Source organism: Pseudopodoces humilis, chromosome 1 (assembly GCF_049639895.1).
Source record: "Pseudopodoces humilis isolate 2021_Gansu_Grassland_sample_001 chromosome 1, ASM4963989v1, whole genome shotgun sequence".
Classification (NCBI taxonomy): domain Eukaryota; kingdom Metazoa; phylum Chordata; class Aves; order Passeriformes; family Paridae; genus Pseudopodoces; species Pseudopodoces humilis.
The window spans coordinates 48,316,986-48,330,534 of NC_142200.1; the positions used below are offsets into that span (position 1 = coordinate 48,316,986).

At 38.3% G+C, this 13,549-nt stretch overlaps 1 protein-coding gene across 3 annotated transcripts in view; it reads right to left on the minus strand.

Annotated features, from left to right (window-relative positions):
* Positions 1-13,549, minus strand: part of MYOM1 (myomesin 1) — a 73,053-nt gene that overhangs the window by 22,527 nt on the left and 36,977 nt on the right. Inside the window, exons 17-25 of one of the 3 annotated variants that reach the window (XM_088051341.1) lie at positions 12,139-12,260; positions 11,199-11,216; positions 9,114-9,310; positions 8,233-8,359; positions 7,328-7,512; positions 6,483-6,597; positions 1,822-1,978; positions 793-899; positions 621-665 (exon numbers count right to left, since the gene is read on the minus strand). In XM_088051341.1, coding sequence (XP_087907467.1) covers positions 621-665; positions 793-899; positions 1,822-1,978; positions 6,483-6,597; positions 7,328-7,512; positions 8,233-8,359; positions 9,114-9,310; positions 11,199-11,216; positions 12,139-12,260 — 1,073 coding nt within the window. Of the gene's footprint in view, positions 1-620; positions 666-792; positions 900-1,821; positions 1,979-6,482; positions 6,598-7,327; positions 7,513-8,232; positions 8,360-9,113; positions 9,311-10,889; positions 11,217-12,138; positions 12,261-13,549 lie in introns of all 3 variants that reach the window. The other 2 variants (XM_088051338.1, XM_014256868.2) reach the window with 2 other exon arrangements.

The following is a 13,549-nucleotide window of genomic DNA, read 5'->3' on the forward strand; positions in this document are numbered from 1 at the left end:
AGAAAGCATGTTCAAATTTTGTCAAATGTTCCAGGAAAAAAGGAGAGAATGAATTTCAGTAGGAAAATTCTGTACATATGGATCATTACAGCTGAATTTACTACACTTGCTAAATTTGTTAACCTTAAATTTAACTTATGTTAACTTCTGTTAGAGTAAAATTGGAGAATCATTCAAATTCTGGTTTTAAAATCAGGTCAAGCATGCTGAGTAAGTATTAAAACCTCTTCTGCAGAATAAGCAAAGCCAATATGTTATTTATTTTCCAGCTGTTATACAAGACATACTGGTCTATATATATAGACCAGTAGCCTGCAATAGTTTGGGAAGAACATCAGTAATATATAAATGCACTGAAAGAGGGAGGGGGAAAAAAAGAATCTTAATTTTTTTCAATCCAAACCCACTTTCACTTGAAATTACTATAGTGATCTCCTTACCTGATGGTGGCAGGAGCTTTGTGACCATAGATTTATAGAAAGGTTTGGGTTGGAAGGGACCTTCAAAGTCATCTAGTCCCAAGCCCCCTGCTATGAGCAGGGACATCTTCAACTAGATCAGGCTTGTGATAGCCCACTGCATGCAAAGCTCTCCCCTGCAGACAGGATTGATTCACTTACTTGGGAATTGGCGTTCGTGGCTCAGAGCAAGCAGGCGTTTCATTTCTGCAAAAGACGTAAAAGAAGTAATATGAGGTGTGTGTGTGTGTGCCTTTTGCATCTGAGAGACACAGCAGCAGGGAAAAACAGATGTGAAGGCAAACTGGGCATGCTTAGTAGGCATTGTGTCTACCTTCCTCATTAATCGTGTAGCTTGATGAAACTCCATCAGTGTCTGTAACAATACAAGAGTAAATTCCCAAATCATCTTCTCCAAGATCCTTAAAGGAAAGTTTTGACCTATAAAGGGAAAAAAAAGTGTTGTGATGAAAAGGTGAAATCCACCTGAAACAAACCCCTCCTTTCTGTCTATAATACCAGATATAAATAGCTTTTTGTTAGCTTTTTCTCTGACTGAACAGACAAATATTCAGCTCTGGCAACTATAAATCAGAGTAAGTCCTACCATGTGTGGTAGAAATGGTGATGGCACCAAAAGAAAAAAGGTGTTTTGTCAAGTCTTTGACGACCCTGGAAGGATACTGTAGGTAAAGGCCGCCTCAGTTTCCATATGGCAGCACCATGACTGTGGTGGGCCACTGTTTCTTTCAGTATGGCTTCTGTCACTAGGAGAGCACATAGGCCCCTCATGGGCTGAACCTGTGCATTCACCTTGTCTTCCTCTGGGAAAAGCCTGAAGAAACAGAGTAGGCTTGGCGACGTTATATAAGTTACTAAATCAGGCCATGGTGATGCCATCATGTCTTGCTTACTGCAGCAGTTCCAAAGACTACAGCTGCATTACAGGGCAAATGCATTTTGCAAGGAGAAAGATAATTTTATTATTTGGAGATTTAAAAGAATAGGAATAGGAATAGGAATAGGAATAGGAATAGGAATAGGAATAGGAATAGGAATACTGCTACTACTGCTACTACTACAACTTGACTGACAGGTTATAAGGTGATAGGGCACAGATTTTCTCTCCCTGTGCCTAAACAAGGCTAAAGTGCCTACAGAGGAGGTCTGATTCATTCTGGGCAAGCTACAATCTCCAAATGGTCTGGGTATGGATTTACTGGAGAACAGCATTCTCAGGAAGTAACCATCAAGTAACAGAGGCAGTTTTAGCTCTCCCTGAGGTCATATATTAAGAGGAGGGATTTCTGTGACAGTCTAAATCTCTCAAACATGAGACTATTTCTACCCCTGAGGGTCTTACTTTCCGCCTTTGGTATCGATGTTCAGTCGAGGGTCATCCTCAATTGGTTCATAATTCTTGGACCAAATAAATTTTGAGTCTGGAGACATCTGATCACATTCAAAGTTCAAGGAAATTACTCCATTGTCATCTACATCAACCACCATTTCCTTGGTTCCTTAAAGAGCAGAAAAAGGCAATTCCAGTTTCTCAGAGAAGTCAGCAAACAAATTTCTATAGATATCATTCAGAGAGTGGATTAAACAGATCCTTGCCATTTTCTCATCTGGAACATAAATTGCTACACTCATGTATATCCTTGGTCTTTGATTCACAAAAACAGTTCTTTTTCTAATCCACAGGTTAAAACACATCATAAATCAACTAATTTATTTGCTTGAATCTAAGCATCTAAGCATACACAAGAGTTGCAGTATTTGCTATGAAAAAGCCTGAAGGGGGGAAAAAAAGCAAGATTTTAAATCCACTAAATGTCTGAGCCATCAAATAGCAGTATTTTTCATGGTAAGGGGTCATTAGAGCTTTCATTATACAGCATGGATTTCCTATTCTCTAAAAAGGTAAGTGTTATACAGGGAATAATATGCAAATGTGAGCATTTGAGGAGGTGAAGAAGAGGAAGCAGTCGAGTTGCCCCAGCAGCGCACATTTGTGTCTGAGGCACATTTTTGGTGACACTGGCTTTTCTCAGGGAGGTTGGTTTAATTGCTGTGCTTGGCATCCAGCCCTGCTGCCGTCTGCACCATTAATCCTGGGCCCACAAAGGGAGTGAATATTTGCAATTAGCTGCTTATGTCACCCACCCAGTCTTGCCAGTACCTTCAGTCGTTGAGCTGGATAGGGTGACCCAGTTTGTCCCTTAAAAGGCCTTGGGGGTGAATTTTGGGTCAGCAACCTGAAGGCACTCTATTCTGCTGCCTCAGACCCCAGTGGAGCTGAGGGAATTTCATCTGGGATTTGGGCAACCCAGTGAGATTGTCATCTGTGGCATTAATGTTCATTTCAACAACTTGTCTGAGAATGTCAGGGAGAGCATGTGCACTGAGAGGTGCTGGAGAACATCCAGCCTTCTTTTCTGAACAGCTCTGAGCTGGATCTCACATCTGAATAGGGCACTCATGTCCTATTACTTGAGCTAAGACAATTCTGGGCTGCCCAGAATACTAATGACACACTTTCACCACAAAGTATTGTATTTCAAGGACAGGAGCCTTATTCCTGACACTGAGATGAAATGTTTTATTTTCAGCATAATTCTTAGTGACCCTCAAGCATAGTAGGAGATTTCTGTGTTTCGTCATCCTAATACTATACATGTCTTTTCCAGCACTGTGAGCAGCTCCTGTCATGACAATCTGTGTATGCACAGCTTTCTTAGTCTTCACACTTTGCCATAAGCATTTAATGAAAGATGAGATTAATATTCCCATTTTGGCACTGTTATATACCAGCCCTTGCAGTAGTGAAGCACATTAAGTACCAATGTGTGATAAATGAAATCTGAGACCTGCAAATATTTTACTAGGCAATAGTATATTTGCAATTTTGTGGTTATAATTTAATTTATTATATGCAAAATTCATCACTTGAAATTTCATTAGTGTTTAGTTTCCTCTAGGTCATTAGACCACGAATCTTTTGATGGCACTTTATATGACATGGAAAGAATTATAGCCGTTAGGTTAATTTGAAAAAGAGAATCTTTTACATTTGTTTTAAGGCATTCTCATTATGGTAACAATGTATAGCATTTATTTCCAGAACTGATGATGGAATTTACCTCTAATATTTATATGAGTAAAAAAAAAAAATTATCTAAATTACTGACCACATTTGAAGACCTCACTCCACATACCCTGCCAAGTGGAGCCAAAGAAGCTGCCATAGTACTAGCAGTCTTAATTTCCCTCTAGATAGCTTGGTGGTTTCAACATATCATGCAGAGCTTCTCTTAGATTCATAGTAAGAAATAAAATACTTAGATGTCATATCACATCTCCATTTATCTGAGAATTTTATTGCATTGAAAGGAAAGAAACAACAGAACGTAAAGCAGGCATCTTCCGCACACTAGAGGTAATGGCATTGTTTTGAATACAGCCAATCAGGAAAGCTGAATGGCACAGAGTTTCCTCAGTTTCTGCGGTTCAGGCCTTTCTGAGGTGGCTGATGCAAGTTCATAATCTAATTTTTCTTTGTATCAAGATAAACAAGGACTAAAGGCAGCAATGCAGAAGAGTTGCAGTCTGCTCTTAGATTTCTCTTGTTTCCTGCAAGATCCACATACACTGAAGTGCTTTCACCAAAGCCAAAGTAACAGATCAAAACTAGCCTGGATTAGTATTTGTTTGCATGGTTGGGATTTTTCATTTTATTTTAGAAGATAACTGTACAAATTAAATGTGGTTTTCAAAGAAAAGAAAGCAGATGCAAAGTATTGAATCATTATAGTTACACATTCCTTTGGATAAAGACACCTGGCACCCTTTGTATGAAAGCAGGTATTTTCATTCAGGGTATTATTTGCTTACATTCTTTGGTTACAAATCTTAGTTTTCTTGCGAGTTTACACATTTGCCAAAAGTAGCATTCCAGCAGGAACTGTCTAGAAAGACCTTACAATATTTTTTCCAAGACATAGAGGCATGATTCATTGGGCAGCACCAAAATATTTTTGGTAATTTTTAAAAAATGGTGTGATTGTTCTTGACATTTTTGTGGTGAGAGTGAGAAAGGCAGAAGCCCGCTCAAGAGGCTGTTTTATGAAATAATTGTTTTTAATAAGTTTTTGTCTTTTTTTAATACCTTTAAGAAGCTTAGTTTGATGGATTTTGTATCAGCAGATCTCAGCTCAAAATATGGGTCAAGTAGATTTGTACACATAAGTAATTTCCAGGTTCCCTGAGTGCTAACTGGGATAAATCCTCACTTTCTGGTGATCCCTCAGACGTCATACCTATGAAGCCTCCTTTAATGGTGAGGTCTGTAAACCAAATGTTCTGCTCAAGTTCACCTTGTTTGAGTGAACACTGAAAACACTGTACAATTTTTTAGGTGATGTTGGTCATCTTCACAAGAGTTTTTTTTTTTTTTTTTCGTTTGTGGTAACATGGTCAATTCTTTATTTAGGACACTTGAGTGTTATCATCACAATGTTTTATCAGAAGTATGATGCACAGATATTAACCCTCAATGAAAACAAATTATCAAAGCCAAAATTTAGTATTAATAGTACCTTAATTCTCTTTTTAGAAGTGGCTGCTGTATACAGCTGTTTTCAGGAATTTTCCAGAAATGTTTTCAGGAAATAAATTTTTAAGGTTTGCCTTACTCCACTTGCAGGTAGTAGAAATAGCCTTGGTGCTTCAGCAGCTTATAGATCTGAAATTATGTTTCCTATATTTTTCAAAGATCCTGTTTCAAACCCTTCTTATTCACACAATTATCCTCATTTTTTTTGTCCCTGTATCTCAGTCTTACATGCTTTCAACTGACCATCTACTCATTGCAGTCCCTTTTTCCCATCCCAGCTCAATAGCAGTCAGCCCAGTCTCCCTACTCTGAGTTTTCCAGTTCTTTTACACCGCTAGCTTAAGACCTCCTTTTTCAGGCTTTCTTGACTTACAGCCTTACTGATGAGGTCTAACTCAATACTTTTAAAATTTTTGTTGTCCTGATCATAAGGATTTGGCATATATGAGAGCTGAGGAGGATGCAAAAATTAACCTGGGGTCAGCAGCTGGGAAAGGATCCCAGGGAAATGAGGTCTGCAGGTGTACGAAGGAAACTGTCAGATGAGAAGAGGGTGTATGATGGATCCAGGTTGAGTTGTACCCCTGTACCTTCTTACATCATACTAACCTTATACTAGATTTGTCTAAAATATCTGGGATTTCATTTTTGCACCTTGTAGGACCCTATACTTCTGAAATAGTCAATAGATGAGTAAGCCACAAGTCTGTGCTTGTGTTTTCTGTTGGGGGCTTGGTGACAAAAAGGTGTTGTCTCTGACCAGTGACCTATATTAACTGCATAGCTAAATAAACTCCAGGGGCTTTGTGAAGTTCCAAAATTCCAGGTATGGAGATGCTACCTCTGCACTCATTCCTGTGTTTCTTGCTGGTCTTACACACGCACTGGAGCTAGCCTTCAAGGCTGACTCCAACAAAGAGTTGCACTTGAATTCCTACTAAAAGTGGTCTCCAAAATTACTTCACTGTGCTTTGAAAGCCTTTCTTTTAAAGACCAAGAGAAAAAATGTAGTTTCTTTTATCCTTTCCTGAGGCACATTACATAAGAAAAGGAGAATGATAAAGCATAAACTGGTTTAATACAGGAAAGGCAAAATTTACATCTGTAATATTATTTCATTGAGCTGATCTTGCTCAGTCCTCTACTTATGCACCTACCTGTAGAGACATGCAAATCTTATAACTTTATTGTATCTTTATATTCCTGAACCTGCAGTTGCGATAAAATCTGTTCTGACCTTAAAACATGCCAGACAATGAACTTAAGATACGGCCCTCAGCTCATATCTTGCTTCATAAAAAAGCTTGACTTGAGGATCAGGTTCTTGGCATGTAGCCTGCAGGTAAACACATTGCACAAAGAGGAACCTGGGTAAATATGACGACAAAGAGGAAGTCTTTCTAGCGAACCTGGTCGTGTTTCAGCTATGACAGCATCTGTGACATCTGATGGTCTCCCAACGCCAGCCTGGTTTGTTGCCCGCACACGAAACACGTAGCTCACACCTTGTGTCAGGCCACCAATCTGGAAGAATCAAATATATATAGTGGTGTGTTGCAAAACACTGATTTTAATTTCACACTGATTAAGATCAGTCTGGGTAGTTGACAATTCTATTTCCTTTCCTGTTTTGTTTCTTTTCCAGTTCTCCTTTTTCTTATTCAATTACAGAGTGACGCGACTAATCTGTGTGACTTGTTCCTTGTGTGCATAGTTAATGTTCAGGCAGCATCATGGCTGTCATTGATTTTTTAGCAAAAGGAACACTGGTTTTGGAACAGGATGTTTTTAACCTTCAGAGGTACATTGACCTCTGAAACATCATAGTCTTTTACTGCAGATAAGTGCTGGCTTTAAAAAATTAGATTATCAGGGTAATAAGTACCAGCCACACCTACTTAGAAACAAGAGGGAATTCAATAGTACAGATTTAATTGCAGTGACTTGAGGAATTATACTGACATTATGTCACCTGGGGATATTCCTATAAAATATATATGAAAGGATCACACTTTAAAATTACTATTCTTTCAACTATTCTGAAAAGCATAAAAATAGCAAGCCTACTTCAGACTTATCTCTAGAACTGATACTGCTGATGACTTATTCAGAAGTCATTCCACAAAATTATGTATCATATGGCCTACTGAGAATTCCTTTAAGTGGAGCCATGATCAGTGAAGGATGATGCTATCCAAACTGACTTCCCCAAGGTTATGCTGCTATGCCAGTATTCGAGTCTTCAGCTATTTACCTTCAAGAATTTCTTTTGAAGTGGCTTCTCATTGACACTTCTCCAGTGCTCCTCCTTTGCTTCAGTTTCCTTCATATCAACATAATAACCAACTATGGGACTACGACCAGAATAAACTGGTTCCTTCCACAGTAAAACCAGAGACTCCTTCCTAACTTCTGTGCATTTGACATCATGGGGTGGCCCTGAAACGTAAAAGTTGGAGTTGCAGTATCCAAATAAATCCCAAAGGGACCAATGTGTAAGACTCCAGAACCAAAAACAGACAGAACCTAGAATGGTACTCAGAATTTATATAATATTTAGCTCCTCTGTATCATACTTTGACCCAATGTACATACAATCCACCCCAATTAAAAAGACTAACCCAAAACACAATCTAATTGGTTGAGATTGGTATATTGATCAAATATTCATGAGCTTACAAAATGGACAAATAATCCCCAAACTCAGGGAAATAAGTTAATAATTAAGCTAATGTACTGCTTCAAGGACTGGTCTAAAGTCCACTGAAGTCAGTGGAGGTTGTTTTCATTCATTTCAATGAATGTTAAAAGGTCAGGGATCTGCCCTTGTACATTTAGACAAGGGTTACAAGACCCCATTCTTCTCTGCCTTGTATCTTAGACAGGTATCAATGTCTAGTACTTGAACTAGAAAGCAAAGTGCCAGACACAGTAGAGGAACAAAGGAAGAGAGATAAAGACAACTAAAGAAGCTGCTTGTAAAATGCTGCTACTTAAATAGGGATTATGTAAGGCATCACTGTAATGGTACTAAATCAAAGTGCTGATGATTCAAGCCTGGCCATGAACTTCAGTGTCCCTTTGACTCCCCTGCAAAGTGCCTGCATTAGATAATCAGTCCCAGAGCACCCCTGGGCTGTGTCACACTCAGGATCCTACCAGGCACAGCAATGGTCCACTCTTCACATTTGAAGGGCTTGCTGGGTTTGGAGGGTGTCCCAACCCCCGCCAGGTTAGCAGCAGCCACCTGGAACTGGTACACCATGTTTTCCTTCAGGTCTTGGATCTGCAGGATCAATAAGATGGTACTTATTAACTTCAGATTAGGACTTCAGAAGAAAGTCACAATGACAATTGTTGAAAACATGAGCATGCTTTTAAGTGTGCCTGAAGATGGAAGCATTATTAACATCTTAACATGACAATTATCTTGGCTTTTCCTCTGACCAATGCTGGAGCACACACGAGTGATCTTAGCACACTCAAATTGCAACCCTCTTTTCCTATTGATACACTTTGGTAGCCAGAGAGGAAACAGGGTATTACTCAACAATCATCTTAGTCTGTCTCGTGGTATGGACTTAAGGCAAGAGTTGTCCTCACAGTGGGGTGAAACTCAGTCCTGGCATTGCTTTTTCATTTCTAAAGCAGCTCAATGAGGTTGTAGGTAGCACTGTCTCTAAACTGGGTCAAGAACTGATCACAAAAAGCAGCTGGCACAGAGCTGGTTTCAGCACCAGCAAGAACTGAGATATGTCCATCAAACCAGTAGGAGCTCCATTTATTGTGAGGGCCTAACTTACAAGATATCAGATGATGTCAGTGAATTTACAGATGACAGCTGATGCCAGACTAACAAATAAGTGTACAAACAATTTTGCAGAGAAGTTTAACAGGACTAAATAAATTTACCATCACGGTATTAAAACCCTCTGAATAGTTATCTGTACACTGAATCATAATTCATCCCAACCCATCTATGAGATTTGATTTGAAAATACTGGCAGCTCCCACAGCAATAACTGGAGTTAATCTCTTACCCTGTATGCCCTCTCAGTAACAGCCTTAATGTTGGCCTCCTTCCATTTCCCAGGAACTCCATCAACCACTTCCCTATAGTTCACGTAGTAGCCGGTAATTTCAGTTCCACCAATGGCTTCAGGTTGTTTCCATCCCAGGACCATTGAGTCACGAACACTCTCGAGCACCACGATGTCGTAAGGTGGAGATGGAGCAGCTGTTTCAATGTGAATAACACGTAAGTAGGAGGCAATATTTCAGGCTTGCTTTCACTTACCGTATTCAAGTGGCTCCTACCCTGTGTTTCCTAATTAGGACGGCATTTATGTGCTCAAGGGAAGTTTCTGGAACTGGACTAAGAAATGCAGAATAAATGCTTCCACAAACCAAATGCAAAGTCCAAACTGCATAGGAATTAGTTTTCAGGATTCCCTGTTGTTATAAAGAAGGCTGATACATAGCAAAAGAATGTGTTGCAATTGCAGCTCTGATGCAAGTGATCACGACTCACTTTACTCTGTGAAAAAATGAGAAACTAAAACTAACATTGCAGGAAAAGCAAAAAAATTAGAGATGCAATGATTTGTTTTCTTTTGCAGAAAGCAAACCCCGTTTTGCAATACAATATTCATTGTTCTTTCCTTTTTTTAAGAGAAATAGTCTCACATTCTTTCGTCCCAAGAATTGCCTTTATCTGTTCCTTTTTTTCTTTTAAATTTATATACTGTGCAAATTTTATCATTGCACCCATCATGTGATCTTACCTTAATGGAAGGCAGAGTGATCATAGGCACTGCAGTATGACCAGAAATGGAACATGTCTGTTACTGGAACTTACATTAAAAAACACGTGGCATAATCTTCCTTCTTAGATTTTTTCTTTTAAATAATACAGAAATCATTCACTTCATACCAACCCACTTTCTTATATTTCTTCTGTATCTAGTAAGAAAATGCTTGCCCACATCCAATATGTAACATACCAATGGAAAGCCTTACTTGTGCCCTGAAGTCATACTTTGGATGGAAATCCCACATCATATATGTTTCCTTTTGTGTCTAATGTTTTATATTTGTGTCAGCTAGGCCCAGGTGCCCCTCATTTGTTTTCTGTTCAACATTTTGTGTCTCACTTCAGAGGCCTAGGGAGGAGTTTAGCTCCCTGGCCAGGCACCAGAACTTAAATGAAATTCAAGCCCCGCATATCTTGGGTAAAATGGGTGCTCAGGCACGGCAATTTTAAACATGATTTTGTGCATGTGCCTGTAACTTGTTAGGTTTTCCTCCATACGTATCACTATTAGTCAGGGGTAGAACATAACATTCATTAGCACAGTGTGTCAGCAGGTAAGACGGAGGTTAGGCTAAAATCCACAAAGGATCTTCAAATTACCTAACAGAACACAAATTTTCATGCTTACCATCATAATTAGATTTTGTTTCCTTCCTATATATATAACCCAGAGAACTAGGTAACCAGATTCCTCGCAAAGTACAGAAGTGATTTAGAAATCATATACCACCTTGGATACATTAATATGCAGTCAAACAAGCCATTAAATTACTAACCATATTGATATGTTTCACTTTCATTAACCACTAAGTTTGTAAAGTGACCTCCAGTACCATTACGTGCATAATGATCTTAATGCAGAGTTGAGCACATAATTAAAGGCTTTGATAGAAGATGCATCACTGTAGAGCACGCTCACTTGTGGCACAGTTGAACAGAAGTTACAGCAGTCTGAAGTGGACCTACTAAAGCTGAAAAATCTATTTATTTCATTAATTCTCACCTGTATCTTTCTTCTTTGTAACTTTTTCCACTGTCAAAAGATCCCTGGGTCGGGACTTACTTGCCTGCTTAGCAGCAACTTTTTGTGGTGCAGATGTGACAGCGTCCTTAACCATTTCTCTCGTGTTACTGTCTCCTGTACTCTCCAGTTTGCCACAGCTACTGGGCAGTGTCTCTCTATTAAACTTAGCATTGCATTTTAGCAAAGCATCTGTGTCAAAGATAGGCTGGGAAGCCCCATGCATGCCTTCCCAGCTGGTAGTGCAGTCTGTTAGTCCAGAAGCTTTACCACTCAGTTCAGGACACACACCATGAAGCAATCCTCCCCCTATAATTGCCAGAAAACAGCAAAGACATTTGGATTTAGAACACATTCTTTTTTCTTCATTTAGGCAACAAAGTGAAGAAATGCATGCAGTGAACAATACAGCCGACATATGACAAATCACTGTGTTTACACACAAAATGTTAAGCTTGAATTTAAAAAAAATTGAAATGCATAGAATACCTCTCAGCCTGATCACAAATAATGTTTTTTTTAATAATGTCTAGTATTCAGAGCAGAAAAAAAATATATAAAGTAAATAGTATTCTTACTTTGCTAACATTATTTTAGTATTGGATCTTCCAGGTCACATTTCTGATCCTATCAAGATGATCTCACAAAATTGCCCTAAGCCACATGTCTGCTCTAAGGTTGAGAGGTATGCAGCTTCAATACAAATGAGAGTGAGGGTGTTGCAGACACACAATTTATTCTAGTGCAATGATCTCACTAATCTTTATGGATTAGTTCAGGCAGTGGAAAACAGAAGCAACCCATCAGCAAAGGGAGAACACACAGGGTTATAGCAGGTTTACAGGCGACACATTGCCCTACCAGGTTTAGCCATGGAAACAAATTTCTTAGGAACTGACTGTATTTAGGATGGTGTGCATTAGAGGTGATATACCAGATTACAGAATCAGAATGACATTCCCATTTTCCAGGATACCTATTAAGTGAACTTGGCAGTGCTCTCATACAGTGGCTCACAAGAAACACCTGAAGAAAACTGGATGGTGAAGGTGAACAGTCTACAAGAGTGCAGTGAGTGTGAAACTATGTCTGTGAGACTATAGGATCTATGGATAAATTATTATTTGTGGACAACATTGTGAAACAAAGCAATTAATTAGTTACTAATAGTTACTGAGAATGTATTTACTTAATTAATTACAGTTGAAAGAGGCAATGGAGAATAGCTTACCAATGGCTGCTTTCACTTCTATAGGTTCTGATTCTTGTGAAAATTCACTGAGACCTGCTGCATTAACAGCTCTGACTCTGAAAATGTACTTCTCACCATTGCTGAGCCCATGGCAAATGAATCTAAAACAAACCAGACAAGGAATACTTAGAAAGTATTATAGAGAAAAGGTTTAAGGGGGGAAAGAAAGAAAGAATCTCTTCCATGATATTTATTCTGGTTTCTATAAACCAAGGACAAACCATGACCCCAGTCACTTATATGAAGTTCAGAGAATGCAGAATCGGGGCACCTCATTCACAAAACAGTGTCTAAACCCACCTCTTTTAAGACACACTATTTCAACAATCTTCCCCTCTTGAGACTACACAAGTTCCTGTGTTACCACAGGGTCTACCTTACTTCAGCCAGCATATAAAATCCATACTTCCTAATAGAAAAATGTGAAAATCTGCACAGGTAAGGTCTGTATTTGCTTCTTGTGGGATATTTTCATGACACAAGTAAAGGACACGTAACACAGGTTCCCATAAATCCCTTCCAATCATAAATGAAAAATTGCAGCATTCAAAAAAATTACACAGCATTTTACAGGAGCTACATTATTTTTGTACTTCACTTTCTTGCTTCAATACATGACAATAATCCAAGTTAGATGATTTTTTTTATTTGAAGACGTTTACTTGATAATCTAATTGTCACATAAGAAAAACCCTCATAAATTTTCTCTGGAGTCCATCCTGAAAACACAAAATTTCCAAAGGCAGGAATAATTTATTTAGGAATAGATTGTGATATGGAAATTTAACTTTTTTTTTTTTGTTTAAAACCCCATTTATTTTTCAATAGGTATTTTAAGTGTATTTTATTCAATGTTATTTTGATTTTTTTCTACTTCATAATGTAGTAATAATTGAACTACCAATGCTGATGTCATGCTATGGCATATGAAGCAACTACAATGTGAAAAACAAAACCTGTTTTATTTTGGGGTAAGGAAAAAAACCTGAGTCAAAATTTTCAAAGTGGAATTTTCCCTACACATTCTATCAGACTTTTCCAAGTCATTTGCTTTCACTAGGACATGTGCAGAATTTCAAAAGATCAAAATATACTGCATAGTTCATCAAAATGAACTACAGTTAATGCTTTAAGATTGACTCAACCAGAAAAAACAAGAGTTAACAGACAGCCTGTGCCTGACTACATCATACATTATATCACACTGACTAAAAATGCAGCACTAGAAACCTATGCAGTGTACTTGTATCACAACATATAGTAACTCAGAAAAATATTTTTATTTCTATGGTGAATAAAGGTCACATTTCATATTTTAAAACAAGCAAAGAGCATGAAACTTCAGTCACTTTTGATATAGCTACAGTATAATTCATAGAAATAGGTATGA